The sequence below is a fragment of the Antechinus flavipes genome, chromosome 1 (assembly GCF_016432865.1).
Source record: "Antechinus flavipes isolate AdamAnt ecotype Samford, QLD, Australia chromosome 1, AdamAnt_v2, whole genome shotgun sequence".
Classification (NCBI taxonomy): Eukaryota; Metazoa; Chordata; class Mammalia; order Dasyuromorphia; family Dasyuridae; genus Antechinus; species Antechinus flavipes.
Window position 1 is genome coordinate 461,780,340 of NC_067398.1, and position 22,622 is coordinate 461,802,961.

Here is a 22,622-nt window from a genome sequence, read left to right on the forward strand (position 1 = left end):
ATTCTCCATGTGACTGGCTTCTGCTTTCTTATTTATAAAATGGAAGTATAGGATTAGATGATTTATAAGGGCTCTTTCAGTCCTCTATGCTGCTATAATCCTAAGAAACGTTTCCTAAGCTCATAGAGGTCAGACAGTAAGTGATAGAATCAAAATTTAAATACACATCCTCTGACTTCAAATCCAAGAGCTTTTTTGAAGTTAGAATCCTGCCATCTATGTTTAACTTTTTTTTTTTTTCCAGTTGGGATAGGAAAGAGGGAGACATGGAATGAAGTAGATAAGGTAAAACAGAAAGATTAAAAGTTGGAAAATATTTTCAACAAATAACATTTGGTGACATGTCATGGCAAACTTCTATTAAATGAAATAAAATTAATAGTCTTTACCTAGACCCTTCCCTTGAAATTTTTGAACAACTTGCATAACTAAATTGACTTTTGCCATCATCACCTTTAGTTTCTACAAAATAATTACCAAAATAGAGGGATTTTACTACCCAATATTTCCAGAGAAATTAAAATGTACTTCCTATGTTTTCATGGAGAATTTGCATCTGTTCATGACATGGCAAACAATGGAACACTGAAGAGATGCTTATATTATTCCACAGCTTTCCCTACTATTCGTTTTTCAATCACTGCAGGAAATTTCTGAGTTCTTAGATGGTGTAAGTCCAAATAAAAACAGACTTACACTACGGGCAGGTCAAATTGATTTACAGCAGAAGATTCCAAAGCAATAACCTGAAACAACCTGGCATTATGTACAAGATGTCCTAGTGATGAATAGATGGCATGTCTCTTCTATGGCTTTATGAAAAACTATCGCAGGATAACAACTAATCTTTATTAAATGCCTACTATGTGCGCAGCACTGCTATGCACCAAGGATATAAAAACATTTTAAAAGTCCCTTATATCTTATATAGACTTTAGCACTTGAGAAAAGCTAATAAGCACATTAATATGAGTCATTCAACTAGACACAGACAAAATGAAGGTTTAGATTAGAACCTTCTAACTCTAAATCTATCATCCTATGATTCTAAGTTGATAAAATTAACAAAATGGGACTATGCACTCATCCAGGCTACAGAGAAAAAGATCTGGGTTAAAGGGCCTGGGAAAGGAGGAAATAAGAATATATCAAATATTTGCTAGTGCCAGGTACTGTACTAAAATCTTTACATGTATTATCTCTTTTAATCTTTACCAACCCTGGGAGGTAGGTGCTCCTTCTATCCTGTTTTATAGTTAAGAAAACAACCAGACAGGATAAAAAACTTGGCCAGGGTACAGAGCTAGCATGTCAGAGGCAGGATGTGCTCCTTACATTGTGCTACCTAGTAGGAAATACCAGTAGAAGAAAAGGAGGGCAAGAATCTATACATCTTTACTGACTATACCTTTTTTCAAACTACCATTATGGTCTTCTCTCCTCCTCACATAACTATGACATTCACTCTATCATCAATGAGAAAGGGAAAATAAAGCAAGAAGTGGCCTGTGATATTCTATTAGCTGGTGCTACAGGGTAGTGAATTTAATAAAGAAAGTCATTTCTCTTCCATTATGAAAGCCATAACACCCCAGAAGTAGGATGGTATGTTGAGCCATAACTACAGTTGAATCTTTGGAGCTTTGCTATCAGGCACTGATGTCTGGGGGCATGCTTCTCTCCTATATGAGTGCATCATCCTTATGTCTCAAATAAATTGTTACTTCTGTTTTTCAGTCATTGCAACTGTATCCTCTCCTATTGACCAGCCTTCCTGTGTACCACTTCTATTCATTGTACTGAAATCACAATGATAGTTGGGTAAACGCAAGAGCCCTTAGCATAGCTGCATTCCAAATTACTAGCCCTGCTTTGAGAGAAATGATTATTTTTTTTCCTCATATCAATAATAAATTTTTAAATTAGGATAAAAACTTCTTCCTATTTTCTCATTCAGAAACCAATCCCTCTAGATTAAATCAATTTCTGAAGACATTGCTGCTAGATGAGAGTGCCCAAATCCTGTGGACATATGTCTCTTAATCTTGGATGGAATTCCATATCACTAGAAGAAGACCTAATAGAGTCTAGTTTGGGTAAGTACTTCCCATTAAGAAATGAGCCTGTGTCCTTGGAACCTTACAATAGGAATAGGAATAGGATTAAGGGTGATCCAATTTATGAAGAGGAAAGCCAATCAGAGTGGCCTGAATAGAAATAGATTCTTTTGTCTAATTGTTAGAGGCAAGGGTCAGCAAAATGGCGCAGTGGGTAGAGCACCAGTTTGGGAGTTTGGAGGACCTGAGTTCAAATGTGATCTTAGATACTTAATATGTCCTAAATGTGTGACCCTGGGCAAGTCACTTAACTACAATTGCCTTGCCAAAAAAAAAAAAAATGAATAAATAGATTGCTGGAGGCAGTTGAATCATCTGATCAGTTCATGTTCTCAGCAGGATGAGCTAAAGACTTTTGTCCAACTCCTCATTAATATTAACTTAATTAATTAATTAATCCTCTTTCATTAATTATTAACCAAAGTTGATTTCTACGAACCTCAGAATCACCCACTGAGGTTTTTAAGCCCTTGATATTCTAGAGGAGGTTATGAGATCCCAATTTATTGATTATTAGCCATAATTAATACATTGATTAATTACTCCCAAAACTATATCTCTCAAATTTTTTATTTGTCTCACTTTTCAGCCCAGCTCTGGTAGCTATCAGGCTGGGAAGCAATCCTTGTGAAAGTATGATCTGGAATTGGGTGCTACAGCTTTCACTTTCTCTATAGCCCCAACTACTAAAGACCTGAAAAATAAAAAGTTCTCACAACCACAGCCCTTGGCACTGTCATGTAGCTCAATGTCAGAAACAGCTTTGGTTTTTTTGTTTGTTGGTTTATATCAAAGGAGATGACTTTTAAAAATAGGAATTATTATCAATTTTGCCTATGACCCCTAAGGACCAGGCATCCTTAACCAAGTTGCCATTCAACTTGGCAATACAATTTTCTATCTGTGTTGTTTCCCCCAATAGAATGGGATTTTCCTGACAATGAAGACTCTTGCTTTTGTGTACCTAATGCTTTATTACATGTGTATAAGAAAAGGTTGCTTTTTTTTTTTCCATTTTCTCATTCTTTCATTTATCTAACATAACCCAGCTCCAGGTGAAAATTTCTTACATCAGGCATTGGTGGCAAGATTGATATGCTCCTGTAGGGACACACTGAGAAGCAGGATGCCAGGATCCAGGCAAAACAGCAATATCAGTAGATCATTGAATCTAGTTCTTAATTCTTTTGTTTTCTTAGACCTCTCCTTGACAGTTTGATGAAACCTATGCATCCTTGTACAGAATGATGTGTGAATGTTTTAATATTCCAATGAAAATAATTATTCTAAAACAACAAATATATATGTGTGTGTGTATGTGTATACACGTACACATACACACACACACACACACACACACACACACACACACACATAAAGTTCGGGAACTTCAGTCAAGTCCAATCCTTTCCATATTATAGGGTACAAAACTAAACAGCTGTATTTAATCATTCCCTACAATTCTCATTAAGAGTTAAATCTAATGTAGATAACTTATAAAGGGGAACCCAAATCATCAAGTTATCCCCAGAAATTATTTGGTCCACAATTGTGATTTCATTGAATCTTAGGAACTCTTGGTGTGACATTTTCTTCACTCATGCATATCAACAACTGCTCTGTAATGTTTATATTCTTAGAGAATTTCCTGGCACACAGATTAAGTGATTTATGATCATACATATTAAGTGATTCATGATACACAGCTAGAATATATCAGAAATAAGATTTGAAACCACAAATTCCTAATTATAAAGCCAGCAAATTAGGATGTTGATGTAAAATCCTTATGCCTGCAACAGTAGTCATACACTTCCATTTCTTTACTTATACATCATAACTCCCTGGGACTGTCTTTTATAGACTGTTTAGAGTTTACTGCCCATGCCCCTTCCCCAATCATTTGTTTTGATTAGAGAAGAAATTACTGGCAACCATGTACAGAGAGTTAAACTTTGTTAAATGGAGAACAGCTCTTTAGACTTTAGAGGCCGGAACTCATCTGTGTTGCCAGGAACCACTCCACTTCTTTTCCTATGGTATAGTAGCAAACTCTTACATGACTCAATCTTGGATCCTGGAGGATTGGAGTCTTCTGTATGATATAGCATAGTCTGTTACCAGTCTGTTCAGAAAGAGTCAACCTAAGGCTTTTCTAGCATACCTTACAGGGCAATATTGAGGCAGGAAAGCAGTTTGTAATATAGTCTTTACTTTTCCCCTTAAATTGTCACTTTTTTGCAAAAAGTTTGAGTTGGACACAAGTTTTTTCTTTGCCAAGAAACTTCACTTCAAATTCTTATTGTTCGGTTGTTTTCCAATCACGTCCAACTCATCATGACCTCATTTGGGACCCTATTTTGACAAGGATAATGGAATGGTTTGCCATTTCCTTCTCCAGCTCATTTTTTAGATTGAGCAAAAGCAGAAGCAAGCAGAATTTATTGACATGTTCAAGGTTTTCCATCTAGTAAGTGCCTGAGTCTGGATTTGAACTGAGGAAGATGAGTGTACCTGACTCCACTCTACTCTATCCATTGTGCCACCTATCTGTCCCAATCAGATAACTGATTAAAAACAAAACTTATCCTAGCCTCAAAGATTACATATTTTTGACTTTGGCATGAATTGTATTTATAAAAAATTGTGTTGTTTTATTTCTCAATATTGCAGCAATATAACATTTATAGCATTCTCTTATTTTGATTTTAATGACAAATAAGATAAGACCTGAAACATGTAATAACTAAGGAGTTAACTGGGGGGTGACGCTACAATTAGATTGCAAAGACCTTGCTGTTGTTCTGACTTAGTTTTAAGTTTTAAGAGGCTTAAACCGTTATATACTAACACAAATTTTACTTCAGTGGGAGAAATAAATAACTGTCTTCTATTTAACAAGTTTTAACTTTAAGCCAGTAATTTCTTCTCTAACAAAAACAAGTGATTAGGGAAGGAGTGTAGGCAATAAAATTTTCAGTCTGTGTCTTCTAATTCTTCAGTTATTTAACTTTGGGCTAATGTTCATCCTTATATTACTCTTAACCTACCTCAGAGGAATTATAGAATCATAGATATCAAGTTCATGGGTCAATAGCTACCTTCATCTTAGAGATAAGAAAACTGTATAAGTCATGTAATCTACCTTGTACAGGCGGCAGCTAGATGACACAGTGGATAAGAGTACCAGCCCTCAGGAGGACCTGAATTCAAATCTGGCTTCAAGACACTTAACACTTCCTTACTATGTGACCCTGGGCAAGTCACTTAACCCCAAATGCCTCAGCAAAAAAAAAAAAAAAAAAAAAAAAAAAAGACTTGTACAGGATCATACTGCTACTTAGTGCCTAAAGCAGGATTTGAAGATAGGTCTTATGGATGTGAAATTCAAGAACCTACCCACTATGTCTCAAAGAATGACAGAATTATAAGGAAGGAAAGAAGATCAGAGTCCTATTACCTAAACCTTATTCAAATCATGAATTTCTTTTATAAAATAACAAGTGGTCATTCAGTTCCTGCTTAAAGACTCTTAAATTTGGGAACGCACTATTGCCAGAAGTAGCTCATTCCATTTGGGAATAGCTCTAATTCCAAGGAAATTTTTCATTATATCAATTCCTATTCAGCACCATCTTAGTATTCACTGCCATTACAGTGCCCAATATACAGAACTGGTGACAGTAATGAATAACCAACTCCATAGAAATGATTAATGGAGATATTTATCTTTTTTTAATAAGCTTGCAAGGTTTTTTTTTTTCACATCAAAATGAACAAATTAAAAATTAGCCAATGACTTTTTGAATAGACTATAGAAAGAAACTATCCCAATGACTAAGTATTGAAAAAGAAAAGTTTAACATTAAAAAAAAAGAATTTTTGAGAAAGAACTCAGGCATTGACATCAACATGCATCTTTTTCTGAAGCAGCATTCTAATCCATTCATTAATAGAAAGAATACTGGTAGACCATAAGTTCCCTGAAATTAACAGACTGTCTTCTGCCTTTCTCTTACCAGCACCATGATGAAATCATGATTTGAGATCTGTCTCTAACAGGACTAAGCAGATCACTTAACTTATCTTCAGTTTCCCCATTCATTAAATGGTGATACTGTTTGCTCCACTAATCATGATATAATGTAGCTTTTTGAAGGGACTGTTTAATTTTTGAATTTACATCCCTAGCACCTAACACAGTAGTTGGCTTATGTATCCTTTAATGCTTACTTGTAGACTGATCAATTGATAACAGACTGAAGGGAAAGCAGAGTGAGAAACTTTAAAGTTCTAAATACTTAGGAACTATTAAAAATCCAGCAAACATTAAGTGAGAGAATACTTTACTCAAAGCACTGTGTGTATTGGAGGGAGTATAGAAATGGAGAAGGAGGGTAAAATAACAAAGTCCTTCTGCTCAAAGAGCTTTCATTCTAGTAGATTTAAGACTTTGCATAATTTAACATTTAGAATTTTTGCAATATTTTCAAGAAAAAATGGTGTCATCCATTATATTTATTGCATTTTTTAAAACACTGGCATGTATTTTATCAGATTGCTTGCTATCTTGGAAAGAAAGGAGGTGAGGATAGAAGGGAAAACAATTTGGAACACAAAATCTTATAGAAATCAATGTTGAAAACTATTTTTGTATATATTTGGAAAATAAAACACTATTGAAAAAAACAAATAAAAATACTATATCTGAGCATTCCTTTTATGCATCTAAAATGATCTACTAGCCATTTTAGACCCTCTCTCCCTCCTTCCTCCTCCCTCTCCCCCTCTTCGTCTCCCTCTCTCTGTCCCTCCTCCTCCCCTCCTCCTCCTTTTCCCCTTCCCCTTCCCTCTTCCTCTTCTCTCCCTTCTCTGTCTCCCCCCCCACACTTTTGCTGAGGCAATGGGGTTAAGTGACTTGCCCAGGGTCACACAGCTAGGAAGTGTTAAGTGTCTGAGTTCACATTTGAACTCAAATCCTCCTGACTTCAGGGCTGGTGCTCTATCCACTGTGCCACCTAGCTATCCCTATCCTCATTTTCTTTACCTTATTTCATATAATGACTGGCAATCCACTTTTAAAATAATCATTCATTGCTATCTTTCTGCTTCCACTGTGAGATAATCTCATGGCCATTGCTGTCTTCCCACCCCATCCTACCATCCTTATTGCTCTGACGTTCTGTTGATTCTATAGTTAGAGGGAAATGGTTCTAAGATTATTAAGCCAGAAACAAAGTATTTTAATACCCTATTGGTCGCCGGATGGAAAGGAGGAAAGGAAAGACCAAATGAACTTTTCCCTCTTCTTTTTCCATCCTCCTGATTGAGGAGCAGCAGGAGAGAACAAAGCCAAGCTAAAAGCCCTTCACTCTCTCTTGGAACTGAACATACCTAACCATTTCCTGACTACACACTTGAAGATGTGATTTTGTTTATTTCCTTTGCAAAGAAACCAAAACAAAACAAAACTGCATGTTGGAATTAAATGAACACAAAATAATTTTCTTGATCAAAGTTCTCACATATATACACACATATATACGTAAATTGTATTTATTTTTCAAGAGAAAATATGCATATAAGCATTAATAAATGTATGCCTATATGTCTATATGTATATATACATACGTATTAATGCATATACATATATGCAACACATCCTTGTGTATGTGTGTGGTTTGGTGTGGTGTATATGTGTGTATACAGTCTGAGGTATCCAAAACTTTACCTTTAGACTTTTAAGGGATATGAATTCATAACCCTATTTGGGATCTACTTATCAGGGCAATGTTTATTAAATGGTTTCCAATTGTATGTGAGTCCCATAAACATGGGACTACTACTCAAGAAAGCTTGCATATGGAGTTCACTATAAAAATGAATATATAAAACTATATCCAGAGCTATATCTCACTTAGGTAGTAAAGCATGTTTATGGATCTCCCAGATAATGTGATATAGGGATACCCACTTGAAACCTTACGTTGAGAATAGAGCCTAAATAGGGCCATGAATCAGTTTTCAAGGAAGTTTCTAAAAAGCTTCGATATCCCCTCCTTGTCTGTAAAAGCCTAAAGATAAAACTTTGGATACCTTAAACCCAATGAAATAATTTAATTTAAAGTGGGAATCATAAAAATCTAGAAAACTCTGAAATCAATCTCATTAATATTCCATTTTTCATGAAGATGATTCTGAGGGAGATATATATCCTATTTAAGATTTCTTTGTACCTAGATCTAGAAATCCCATTAAATTTGATTGAATTAGTCCTATTAGAGGCATTCATTCCTTGCAAGATGCAAGATGCAAGATGCAAGTCCTGAGCAAGATTGCTCATGAAAGTATTATTCCTACTTTCTATTCTTTATGGTCCATATCTGTGACTTCATAAGCAAATGGAATTTTCTAGTGAGAAAATTCCCTTTGCCAAGCAGATCAACAATATCTTTTCAGTTTACAGACTTGGAGTTAATTGCTTGCAGACCCTAAGTGACTAAGGAGCACAATAAGGCAATTTGTGTTAGAGGTAGTATCTGAATTCAGGTCTTCTTGCCTCCAAGTCTGGCTCTTTATCCATTACACTATACTTCCTTTTAATGGGCAAAAGATTTGTGAACATCCAGCTACATGCTCACATGGAAGAAAGGTTCCCAGCCAAAATCTCTTATTTGCAATAAATCTCTTTTCATATTATATAATTTTGGGGATATATACAGGTATTCTAGAGCTGATGTCAGCAAACAAATATCTTGATGGGCCTTTTTTTCAGAAGAGAAAAGCATGAAGGTTTACAGAATACAATGTGGCGAATCATTTTATTTGCCATCCCCCATCTGTTCTTTCTGGTCCAATTTCTTTCTGATATTTCAAGGCTATTTTTATTTTAATTACATTCTATTACATATATATACATACATATACATATATATATATACATAATTCCATTTTGTATTATCTATAAATTACATTATATATATATATATTTTTTCCTATTTATAGAAAAGTGAGGGAACCAGTAGTCCTCCACCCCCATTTTTATTTTTAACTTGCCCTCATTCATTTTCTTATTGACAAAATGCACAGTATAGGTTTTCTTTCTGATACTGCATAGTTTCTTATACTGTGTTTGGGAAGAGGTTGGCTTCTTCATTCCTGTCACAGAAAAGAAAGCTATCCAGTAGCAGAAAATAAATCCATATGATACATAAATGATGATGATATCAGCCATTGTCCAACCAAGAGTCGACCAATCATACTATTTTTCCTCGGTTTTCAAAACATAAGTGATCCCCAAGCAGCAGTCATAAAATACTTCAGCAGCTAATAATCAATATAGAATACTCCACATTTACAGCCATTCCCAAGGGACCTGGTTTTTAGGTAGCATAATGTATCTCTGGAACAAGTAGACTGAGTAAGAGTGACATAGAGAAGCTGAGAGGTTTGACCTTATTTGAACTGGGAACCAGACACCAAAAAGCTTAGCATACAGTAAAGTTCTTCATGATGTGGGGCATTTATGAAAAGGGGCATTAAAATATTTTTATTGAATTTAACATTAATAAGGAGCATCTGTTTCCCACTTGCACAATAAAATGGTCCACTATTTTAGCAACTTGAGAGACAGGGTCTCCACTGTTTCTAGTTAGTGACCATCTCTCACATTTTCATATGGATTTTATTTTATGATGATGTATGACTTCTGCCGGAAATAGGTAGTTATCCTGAAATTACATAAAATGCAGACTATAAAAAGAAGAAAACCTGCTGAAAAATGACTAAGGTCAAGGCCAAGCCCATTAGCAGCTGAAAACAGTCAAATAACTGACATATGCCCCGCTGGTTGGGATGGGGAAGCCAAGGCAGCTTGCTTTTTCCTCATAATTTGAGAGGGAAAGGAGCCTTCTCAAATTACTTGCTCAGGAGCCTGAATATCGCTGTGGAACAAATAGAGTGTGAGAAGGCATTTCCCTCATGCAGCTGCCTTACATCTTCTACTTGAGATCTCTTGAATGTGGATAAGAGACACATATATGTGGTAGAGACCTATGATGAGGTTAAATTATTATTTAAATAATTTTTAAAATTACATTAATATTTCTAATAATATCTTATGAAGAGCTGTGGTCAAGTTTTGATATAACACAACTAGGAATGACTCAGAAACACTGGTTCACCTCCAGAGATAGGAAGATCATACTGATTGAATAGGTTGAAAATTATGGTTTTCAGGCACAATTCTCAGAATTTTTCTGCCATACAGTTTTATGTTATTGAATATGAGAATACAGTCTAAATTGTAAGGCTGTGTGACATAATGAAAATTCAGAAGTAATTGAAGTCCACACAATGCCTAAACAGATAGTAAGCCCTTAATAAATGTTTATTGACTGATTGACTTGGGAACACATAATAGCAAGATAATAAATCCAAAAAATTTTCACCACTGGGGGAAAGATTCTTTATTAGATAAAAACTGTTGGGAAAACTTGAAAACAGTTTAGGAAAAAATGGGTTTAGATCAATATCTATGGATATACAACCAAAAGAAAAAAAGAAAAAGAAAGCCGATCTGAGCAAATGTTTCCAGCATTATAAGAGTTTACCTATGGAATGAGGCCTATAATATTATACTTGACAAAGCTGAGAAGAAGGGAATAAGCCTTTATTTTATATCTATCACTCCATTTTGAAGTTTTCTTGGCATAGATTCTGGAATCGTTTGCCATTTCTTTCTCCAGCTCATTTTACAGATGAAGAACTGGGGCAAACAGGCTTAAGTGATTTTAGAGCAGAACTGCAGCTAGATTTGAGGAAGATGACTCTTCTTAATTACAAGTCCAGTGCTATATCCACTGTGCCATTTATCTGCCTCTCCTGACTTTCTTGGCCTCTTTCAAATCCCAGCTATAATCCTTCTATGCTTTCTTTACAATGTTTGTCTTGGTTTATTATATATTCATATATATGCTTATATTTATATATATATAATATATATGTACATATATATATATAATGTATCTATCTATATCCATCTATATCCACCCTCTCTCTATCTATCTTAGTTGAAAACATCTATGTAGACATTTTCATGTTATCTCCCCATTAGACTGTGAGTACCATTAGATTCTGTTTTACTTTTCTTATTGTATGCCCAAGACTTACCTCTGTGCCTGGAATATAACAAACATCTAATATATATTGACTGAATGACAAGAAGAACTCAGATGTGTAGGATACTACAGTTGGAATTGAAGTTACTTGCTAACTGGATGGTGAGGTTGGGGGGGAGAAAAGGAAAAAACAAGAGAACATTTTAATTTTTGGATGCCTGGGAGGATGAAAGTCTCATGAACAGAAATTAGAAAGCAAAGAGAAGGGGCTGGTTGAGTAAGATAACATAAAACACTCAGTTTGCGACATGTTGAATTGGAAGTGCTAGTGAGCTATTCAAGTTAAGTAGGCAGTTAAAAATAGGAGTCTGGAACTTGGGAGAAAAGTTGTGGCTAGGAATGATCTAATGGGAATCATCCCCATAGAGGTAATAGTTGAAGTCATGCAGATTGCCACAGCAATGAAGGAATCAAAAAAATCTCAGAATTGAAAGGTACCTTAAATGCTATCTAGTTGAACCTATACTTCTTATTACACCTTCAATCACTGGTCATTCAACCTCCACCCAAAGACTTGCATTGAAGGGGAGGTTCATAATTCTGAGGTTGGCCAATTCTTCTTACATCAGTCCTTAATCTGAGAGAGAAAAAAGAATGAAGGGTGGCTGTAATAGAACCTTTCAGGAATAGTAAGTCTACTCTTCTGTCCTTCTAGTTTCAGATGCCAAGAGCCTATGGATATTTATTGAATATCTACAATGCACATATTGTTATTGTTCAGTCATGTCTGACTCCATATTATCCCATAGACTTTCATCCATAGAGTAGTTTGTCATTTCCTTCTCTGATGTGCCACCGTTTTACTGATGTGGAATCAGGCAAAAAGAATCAAGTGACTTGCCTGGGGTCACATAGCTAGTAAGTGTCTGACACCAGATTTAAATTCAAATCTTCTTGACTCCAAGCCTGGTGTTCTATTTACTATACCACCCACCTGTCCCACTGTGCCACAGGGATATAAAAGATGTATAAGACACTCTCTGCCCTTCAGGAGATGACAATCATTTTGAAGAAGTAAATATGCACACAACTATTGGATTTGGGGGATAGCAAGAATAGCAGTACCAAGAGAAAGAATGAGGAAAGGAACTTAGCTGTCAGCATCTTCATTAAGAGGAAAGTCAAACATCTTGGTGATGCCCCTCCCCCTTCACTCCCTAAATATCAAGGCCCAAGATATTATGTGAAGGTAGCCATACTTTAAATGCAAGGGCCTTCCTGGCAAAAGAGAGAGAGAGAGAGAGAGAGAGAGAGAGAGAGAGAGAGAGAGAGAGAGAGAGAGAGAGAGAGAGAAAAGAACAAGGGAAGAGCAGATTGTCCCTTTTTCCTAATTAATGTACCTACTTTTATTCCCTTGAAACTTAGAAGGTCAGAAAAAACTAAGAACTAATGAAATTTTACTCAAAGTTATCTAGAATGGGTGGAGAATTGTAATTTTAATTATGTTATTTATTATTCATCCTTCTCAAAGAGAACCAATGACATAATGGGTGATGTCTTGACTGCTCATGAACTTGCTTATTTAAGTGAGGCAAAGTTGCACAAATTCCTCAATCTCAGTCTCTCCTCCAGATTCCCACTGGAATATTTCAGATATTAGATAGGAAGCAGCACCTGAGAGATGGAAGGCTTGAGGGACAACTCAGCCAAAATAATGGGAATTAAGATGGAAAATAAATATACATCTGATCAACACATAACAAACAGTGGGTGTTTTCATTGTGAACTCAGTGCCATCACAGTAGGATTAAGCAACTCAATTTATAGCTAGTGTGACTGGAACTTTTCTTTGAGATGTCAGCTGTCAACCTCTGGAGTGAATCTATTTATGAGTCTATTCTAGGAACAGTAGAAAAAGCCCTCCTGGGCAACTGAGCCAACATATATTATTTTAGCTATCAGTAGTAAAACTCAAACCTCTGGTAAACAGCATTCTAGTCAAAGAAAGGAACTGGATTCCTGATGGGTTGTTTTTTCATTCAGTCTATCTCAGAGGCCTGACAAATTTCATCTTGGTTGTGCATTAAAGTCCTCTCTCATAATCAGGGAAGTAATTAAACTGCTGCTGAGATTCTGCTCCTTAGCTGCTGTCATACAAAGGCAATAATCACACTTGTGAATAAAGGACCCTTTGCTTTCCCCTCTAGCAAAATTATCTATTATTATCATTAGATTTTATTCCTGTTCTATTCACATCATGGCCATCAATAGTTTAATGCACAGTAGTACCCGATCACAACGTCCACTTTCTAGAGAACACTGATAAGCATTTCTCACCTTTTCATCGGCTTGGGTGAACACTCTCTCTCTAGGTTGGATGATGTATGTTTCACATGCATTGCATTATAGGAAGTGTGAGTATAGTCATTCTCATCACTGTAGTCAGGACCAAGTAATGTCCGAGCCCAAGTTCCCATGTCATAGGGAGGGAGGGTCCCTCCAAATTCAGAGGGCAGGAATTCAGGGTGTATTAGTTGATGAAGGCTGTTCAAATTGTTGCCATGGAGAAAGATCTAGAGGGAAAAACATAATAATAGAAAAAACTCTGAAACATATAACTGAAAAACAACATGCATATATTAAGAGTCTACAGTGAATTTCAGAAATAAAATCAAATTGCTTGAGGGGGCAAAGTCTTTGTACTAGAACAGTGTTAAACATAAAAATACAAAGGCAAAAAAAAATAATCCTACCCTCAGGTAAATTAAATTAAATAGGAATAATATATAGATAAGATAAAACATACACAATGCAAAAATAAGGTCATCACAGCAGGAAAGAGATTATAAACTAAATGGATGGATGGAGGCAGTTTTTGGGGCAGACTAGAAAAGACATCCTACAGAAGGTAAGATTTAAATTGACTCATCAAACAAACAATGGATTGCAAGAAGTAGGGTTAAGAAGAGAGAAAGCATTCCAAGAACAGAGAAAGATATGGTGATGCAGTATAGAGCATCATCCATGTAATGCACAGAGCAGGATCTCAGAAGGACAAGGAACATGAGAGGACACTGTCTCTGAACAAGAATTCCTCCTACAAAATATCTGAAAAATAATCATCTAGACTTTGTTTTGATGACCCGTGAGGGAAAAACCCACTACTCCCTTATATAATCCATTTTACTTTGGGGTAGCACTAAGTATTAGGATGGAGTCCACAAATTTCTGACATCAAAGCAAATATACTTCCATATCAGTATTACACAGAGCTCTTAGTTCTTCCTTCTGGGGCCAAGGAGCACAAGTATAATTCTCCTTTTATATGATAGCCCTTCAGGCACTTGAATTTACCACTCAGATCTCTCCAGAGTGCTCTTTTTTTCCTAGGCTAAACACTTTTACTTTGTATAATCAATCATCTTTATGAATAAGAGTTAATTTCCTTTCATTCCACCAACATAGTCACCTTCCAGTATATAGTTTGGAGATGACATTTAGATACATGATCAATGTAAGTGTCTTTTGGGGGAAAGTGTTATTATTTGTGTTTTAGAATAAAAATGTATTTTTTTGCTTGGGAAAGGGAATGGGGACAAATCCTGAAAAAATGACAGATGTGATATTATTGGACCTGAACCAGTTTTATAGATATGATCAATTGGTAATTATCTGATGTAATGGAAAAATAGAGTGATAAGGATATTTTAGAGTAACAGATAATCCAACAGTACTGCGCATACCATCTTTTCAACTTTCCTTTATATCTCTCTCACAATGGTAATGCTACCCCCCTGCTTCTGTTTCCCTTCTCTATATTTAGTCTATTCCTATCTGTCCTATAAGACCTATCTCCAATCTTTCTACTTTCAGTTTTTCACTAGCTGCTTTCCTTTTCTGGACTGCTTTTCCTCTTTTTCTCTGTCTCCTAGCTTCTTTCAAGTGCTAAGTAAAATCCCATCTTTTATAGGAAGCCTTCTGTTACTTGTTTTAAATTAATCCTATATATATCTTGTTTGTACAGAGTTGTTGTGTTTTTTTTTTCCTCTGAGGCAATTAGGATTAAGTGACTTGCCCAGGGTCACATAGCCAGGAAGTGTTAAGTGTCTGAAACCAGATTTGAACAGCCTCCTGACTTCAGGGCTGGTGCTCTATCCACTACACCAACTAGCTGCCTCTGTACATGGTTGATTTCTTACTGTCTTCCCCATTAGATTGTGAATTGATTCCTTATATTACTAACACCTAGCACAGTGCCTGGCATATAGTAGGTGCTTAACAAATGTTTACTGACTGACTGAGGTTTTGTCACCCATTCCATCCCACCAAGATCAGAGGATCATAGATTAAGAACTGGAAGTGTTTTTCAGATAATTTAGCCCAATTCTCACATTTATCAATGGAGAAACTGAAACCTAGGAAGGGTAACCATTTTATGTAAGACTAGTTGGGTAATGACAGAGCTACACTTCTCTCTTTTAACAGTTTTCTTTCACTTGTACAATGTCCTTTCTTTGAATTCTAACAGTATGTTAGAGTCTATACCACAAAATTTAGTTATTTATCATATTCAGTCTTTCATTATTTTCCAAATCATATGCTCTGTGTCCTCTGGGCAGCTAGATAGTGCAGTTCATAGAGTGTCAGGCTGAAGTCAAGAAGATTTATTTTCTGATTTCAAATCAGGCCTCAAACACCTTCTTCTATGTGACCCTAGACAAATTACTGAACCCTGGTTGCCTTAGTTTCCTCACTTGTAAAAGAGAAGAAAATGGCAAACTACACCAGTAAATTTTGGCAAGAAAACCTCAAAAAGTTGGACATGACTGAAAAACAATTAAATTGTTTTCTATTGAAACTATAATCCTCTCAAAGGTAGACATCTTGTCTTATCCTACTTTCATGTAACTAACAGTGTCTGGCATGGCACTTGAAATGTAGTAGGCATTTGGTTAATATTTGCTGAATTAATTGAAATAAGTGGTTTGGTAATTCCTGACTTTTAAAAAAATTAAGCTATTTATTTTTCTAAATAACTTTTGGGGCTAATACAAAAATTAGTTTGTTTTTCCTGAGAACCATTGACTGATATTGCTAGAGCTGAATGAAGGTGAAAGTCAGCCTGAGATTAACATCTTTCTGTGTAGTACACATTAACAATTATCCATATATATTTGTAATTTAAAATTAGGAATCTCTCTAAAGAGGTGAAAAAATTTTAGGCTTACTCCCAACACTATTTGTATACCAAATTAGATTCCTTCTCACTTCCTTACTTCCTGCTACCACATATGCATGATGTACCTTACCTATGCCCCTGATTTCTCTGGTTTCCTTCAAGATTCCAAATTCTACTTTCTGCAAGATAACTTTCCTGCTTCCCTTCATGTCTAGTGTGTTCCTTCTGATATTACACATGTATACAAATACATACATGATACATGCAAGGTGCATATATGCATAGGCATGGAAATGTATTGTGCACATGAATAGGTGTATGTACACACATTCACGCTACATCTACATCTAGGAGCCAGCTACACTAAGTGCCTCCATTTTTTCTCTTCATCCTCTCTTCTAGACCCTATTCAGCTTGTCTTCCAACATCATCCAATTGAAACTGCTCTTTTCCAAATCTCCAGAATCATATCCTTATTATTTATATGTTTCCTCTATTAGAATATATGTTTCTTTAGGAAAAGGACTGTATGTAACTGTTACTATCACATAGTAAATGCTTAATAAATTCTTCAGGACTGACACCCTCAGATGATCACAACTATGCTGTAACACCCACACAGTCACACAAGTGTGTGAAGGTTGGAGTTTCAAAGGCTTCCTCTTTCTAGCAATATTGAACCCAAGGATAAACTGTACCATATGAGGCAGCCTCTGGGATCCCTTTATGGGATAAGGGAGAAAGAAGCATTTAAGAAATAAGATAATGTGAGAGAAGAGTTGTCCTGGTCTTTAGGTATAAAGGGAAGGAAGATGGCATTTATAACAATAGCTCTAATCTCAGACCAGAAGAGGATACTACTGCCTGTCTCATTGTCTCATAAAACACATGAACCTATTGGGAGCAGTGAGAAACTCCATGGGAAAAAGTCAGCCAGAAGTGAAGGAAAGGCAGGAAATAGTCATCTCTCTCTCTTGGAAGCTGTTCCCTATTCTATGTAGACTGCGAAGGTGAAAGATGCTTTCTCTCTGGCTCCCTCTTTCATCCCTCTCCCTCACTTTCTTTCTTCTTCTCTGTTTTCTCTTCTTCTCCTCCTCTTTTCCCTCCTCTTCCTCTTTTTCCTCTTCTTCCCCCTATTCTTCTTCCTCCTTTCTTCTCCTTTTTGTTCTACTTTTCCTCCTCATCCTCCTTCTCTCCCTGTCTCTCTGTGCCTTTCTATGTGTGTGTGTGTGTCTCTCTCTTTGTCTCTCTGTCTCTGTCTCTTTCTATCGCTCTTTCTTTGTCTCTTTCTGTCTTTATCTCTCTCTCTCTCTCTCTCTTTCTCTTTATTTCTCTCTCTTTCTCTCTCTCTCTCTCTTCCCTCCATTCCCCACCCACCCCCTGCCCAGGATTCCTAGCCATAGATTCTTGATCTTGGATGAGGCGAATATTTTCTTCCTCACCATTAGGAAGCGCTCATGAGTCTTGGAAGTTTTCTCTGCACAAGGTCAGGGGTTTTTATAATTCACAAAGCAAGGAGAGAATTTCAACAGGTAAGCTTTCCAGCTTTATGGCGTTGCTTCTCTTCAATAGGAAATTCCATTGGAATATGGTCATATAGAGGGTATAAAAGCATGTAAATTTAGTAGGCTAGATTTTCTTGAAAAATAAGGTGTTAGCCATTTGGAAGTATTAAATAGCTGGGACTAGGAAGTCTGAAAAAGAGGGAACCTGTAAATCCAAAGAACATGGACAAACATTTTCTGAGATAGAGTTCCCTCAGTATCATCCCCATTTACTTTGATGTTTAGTCTCTCCCTATTCTTTGGTTCTTTCTCAAATTCCCTTCATCTTTAAAAAGCCCTCACTAGATGTCACTATCAGGATGAACTATAATACACATCTTCTACCTTTCTTAGCTAAATCCTTGAAAATCCACAGAAGTTGTCTCCATTTGCTTCTCTCTCTCTCTCTTCTAAACCTTCTCCAGTGAATCTCTGTCTCTCTGTCTCTGTTTCTCTCTGTCTGTCTGTCTCTGTATTTGTCGCTCTCTGTCTCTGCCTCTGTTTTTCTCTGATTCTGTCTCTGTCTCTGTTTTTCTTTATGTCTCTATCTCTGTCTCTCATTTTTTGGGTTTTTTTTTTTTTTTTTTTGTATCTGTCTTTGTGTATCTGTATCTCTGTGTCTGTCTGTCTTTGTCTTTGTCTCTTCATTCAATTGGAATTGCTCCTTTCCAAATCTTCAATGATCTCTTGATTGACTTTCCTGTAACCTTTGAACCTGTTGATTTGGATATTGTACATGTGGCACTTGAGTACTGGATTTGGAAACAGGAAGATCTGGGTGCAAACCCTGCCTCAAACATGTGGCCACATGATTCCAAGAAAGTTATTTAACCTCTTTTAGCTTTAGTTTCCTCATTTGTAAAACGGGGATGAACACGGCATCTACTCTACAGATGCTTTAGTGATTTCAACATATACAGTTAGTTATTTTGTTCAGTTATGGACAGAATGAGGATTCACAGATCTGCCCTTGTCTTTCTCTCTTATCTCCAGTCTTGCATTACCAATTGCAGTAGATATCACACCAGGCCTAAAAAGAGTTAAATTCAAATCCAACCACAGGCATTCACTAGCAGTATGAGGGGCAAGCTACTTTCTTGCAGAGTTTTTGTAAGAATCAAATGAGATAATAATTGTAAAATCTTTAGCACAATGCCTGGTACAAAGCAACCTATATAAATATTATTGTTGTTGTTGTTGTTATTTTTATTTTTTTTTATTTTCTCTTTAAATCCATTCTTATTTCAAACTTCCCTATTACTATTGAGGACATCACCATGTTCCCTGTTATGTAGGGTCATAATCATAGGGTCAGCGTGGGCTCCTCATGGTTGTCCCATTTCAGTGTCTATGACATCTTTCAAATATTTCCTTGTCTCTACTAACAAAGTAGAATCTCCCTTCTTCAGGACCTCATGACCTTTTGGCTGCACTTTTGCAATCATTTAACTGATGTCTCTAACTGATCTACTTAATCCAACCTTTATATAATTACCAAAGAGACTTTCTAAAAGCATATCTAACTAAATTATTTCCTATAATTCTAGTGGCTCCCTATTACCTCAAGGATCAACTCTAAACTCTTTTGGGATATAAAGTTACTTATAATATTACCTCTTCACACTTTTCCAGCCTTCTTCTTCTCCTCACTCCCCAATCCCTACTCAGACATATATTGGTCTACTTACTGTTCCTTGCCAAAGATACCCTATCTCTTATCTCCACAGATTTACTGAGATAATCCCCATGTCTAGCATAGCCATCTTCCTCTTCTCTATCTTTTTGAATCCCTGATTTACTCAACTGAACTATAACTTTTTCTAAGAAACTTTAGAAACTTTCCCCAGTTTTTAGTACTTTCTTCCAAAGTACTGGTATGTGGTATGTGCCTATTTGGATACATTTGTATATATGTTGCCTTTCCCTTTAGAATATAAACTCAGTAATGGTGGGAACTGTTTCATTTTGTACTGATTGTGGGAACTGTTACATTTTGTGCTGATGGTGGAGAAGGTTTTATGTTGTCTTGTATCTAAGGACCTTATACAGTGACTGACACAAAATAGGTCCTTAGTAGATAATTGGTGATTGCCAGAGATCTGTCCTTAGAGTCAAGAGGATCTGAATTCATATCCTGCTTTAAACAAATAATAGTTGTTTGATCCCAGGTAATTAATTGATTTCTTAGGGTCTTAGTCACAGAATTTACAGATGAATCTCCATTCACATTTACACCATCTGAAGGAAGTTTCCACATCAGAAGTTCCCTCTATCATTGAAATCATAGCTCTGGACCAAAAACAAACAAGTAAATAAATAACTCTCTCCCTCTGTAGATCTTGTTTATAAATTGAATAGTGAGGGACTTGAAATGTCTGTGAGCAGGAGCCAGGAACCAAGAGCAAAGGAGTAAACCAACTTGTAAACATTCGTAGGAGTGACAATAAATTTACAAGACAAAACTGGATCTCTTAAAATATTCCATGATTAGGAAACTGTTTGGCCCCATAGTTTTCTCCTCATAAGCTTTTATAGGAAAACAAGCATCTGCTCCTCACAAGCCATCAACATTTCCCCAGTTTCTGTCTAGAGTTCTGAAAACAACTCAGCTCTGCAGAATTATTGATTAAATCAGGCCATTTGCAAAATCCAGCTGAGGCTCTAACATTCAGTAGCTACACAAAAATACCCATCACACAGAGCAATTAAAAAACAGGGCTTGAGAGAACACAGTAAAGAAAAGACATGACAGAAATCACTCCAAATATCCTGTTTATATGAAGACATATACCTAAAGACATATACACATTGAAATCTTTTTTTAATTACCCTTTTCCTTGTCTTGTCTTTGAGGAATGGTTTGATTAGTGTGTACAGGGCATGAATGTACCAGGGCTGATTGACAAAATGGACTCCTCCAAAACGAGCAGGAAAACTGTCCTGTAGTGAAGAAAGAAATGGAGACCAATTAACAAACACACCAGGGTTGGCAGGGAGACAGCAGGACTCCAGACCAGAGAACAAGGCTGTTTCTTATCCATGAGAGAGGCACTCGCTAATGAATGTGAAGGAGGAAAACACACACTTATTCCCTTGCTGTTAAATTCTTCTGTTCACTTCCTCCCTTTTCCCCATCAACTCCAAATCTTTTCATGTCTGTCTTTTGGTGTTGGAAGCTTTAAAAAGACAATCAAGAGGTGGGTGGACTGCTTTTCCATGGGTATATAGCTGTGCCTATTTCTTACTCTGAACTGTGGAGTCTCTATTCAGTGTGAAGGGGTAGGGGGAATTGGGGCCTGGGGGAGAACCTGAATTCTAATTCCTCTCTCTTTGTCCTGAAATCAAGGTTTTGGTTCCCACACACACTTGACACATGATTTCTTTCTTCACCCCTACCTCCTTCAACACAGATCCAGCTCACATTATCATAATAATAGCTGAACTTTCTGGGTCAATGAACACAGGAGTAAGGACCCAGGAAAAGAATTGAAAATGCTCATGGGTACTCAGAAAGAAAAGGACACAATGGAAATTACCAAATCCAGTCTGATGTTAGTTGCTTGGACAGGCTTCCAATGAATAGAAAGAAGGGTGGGGTAAGGATGGGGTACTTGATTTCTCCAAGGGAAATATAAATTCGATCCAAAAATAGTGTACTATCCACTAACCTCAATAGCTTGAAGTGAGGAAGAGCAGAATGAGCAGAACCAGATGATGTAGGCAGTGATAGCAATATTGATTAAAGAATGGATTTGGGTAAATAAGCTATTTTGAGTATTAGAAATACCCAAGTTAATTAAAGAGAACATATAGGAAAGGACATTATCTAGATATGGAAAGTGAGCTGATAAATTTATAATACAATTTTTTTATATATACACACATATAACATACATGCCTATTTTGTGTCTGATGGTGGCCCTTTCTATGGTGGGGTAGGAGAAAAAAGGAAATTTACATGCTAATTTTGTTGTACATAATTTCATGTACAACCATCTTTTTATTGTACTATGTTGTAGAAATGCTTGTTGTATTCCACAAATACTTATTAATGTAATAAAAAAGGGGGGGGTGAGGAACCAGTCTGGAATTCCAGCTTGAAGAAGAATCCTGAGTACAAGGGAAAGACCTCTGCTTAAATGAGGCTGCATGGGTAAAATATTTCTGGAGATTTTTGCCTCCACGGTAATATGGGCCATATAGGATAAACTAAACTGAATAGAGATCTAGGGCCTCTATTATTACCTGGAAAATGTAGGACACCTGAATTCCTGATCTACTTTGTGGGTTTTTATGACTTGAGCCCAAGGTTAAATCTTGCTTACTCTACAAAAACTTAGATTTTGTAAAAGCTTTAAACCAGACAACATCATATGCATCCATCATCATCTTCATCATCATCATTACAATAATAGCTAGCATTTATATAATCTTAAGGTTTTTTTTAAGTGATTTACATGTTATTTCATTAAATAGATAAATATTCTGCCCACTGTTTTCATATCTGGAATATTAATTTAATACTAGGGGCAGCTAGATGGTGCAATGGATAGAGTGCTGGCCCCCAAATCAGGAGGAACTGAGTTCAAATGCAGCCTCAGACACTTAATCCTTCCTAGCTATGTGACCCTGGGCAAGTCACTTAACCTTAATTGCCTCAGCC

The 22,622-nt window shown here is 36.4% G+C and overlaps 1 protein-coding gene across 1 annotated transcript in view; it reads right to left on the bottom strand.

Annotated features, from left to right (window-relative positions):
* CLVS1 (clavesin 1) overlaps positions 1–22,622 on the bottom strand; it is a 197,014-nt gene that overhangs the window by 4,354 nt on the left and 170,038 nt on the right. Inside the window, exons 4-5 of the mRNA XM_051970146.1 lie at positions 20,789–20,899; positions 13,574–13,809 (exon numbers count right to left, since the gene is read on the bottom strand). Of these exons, the coding sequence (XP_051826106.1) occupies positions 13,574–13,809; positions 20,789–20,899 (347 nt within the window). The remainder of the gene's footprint in view (positions 1–13,573; positions 13,810–20,788; positions 20,900–22,622) is intronic.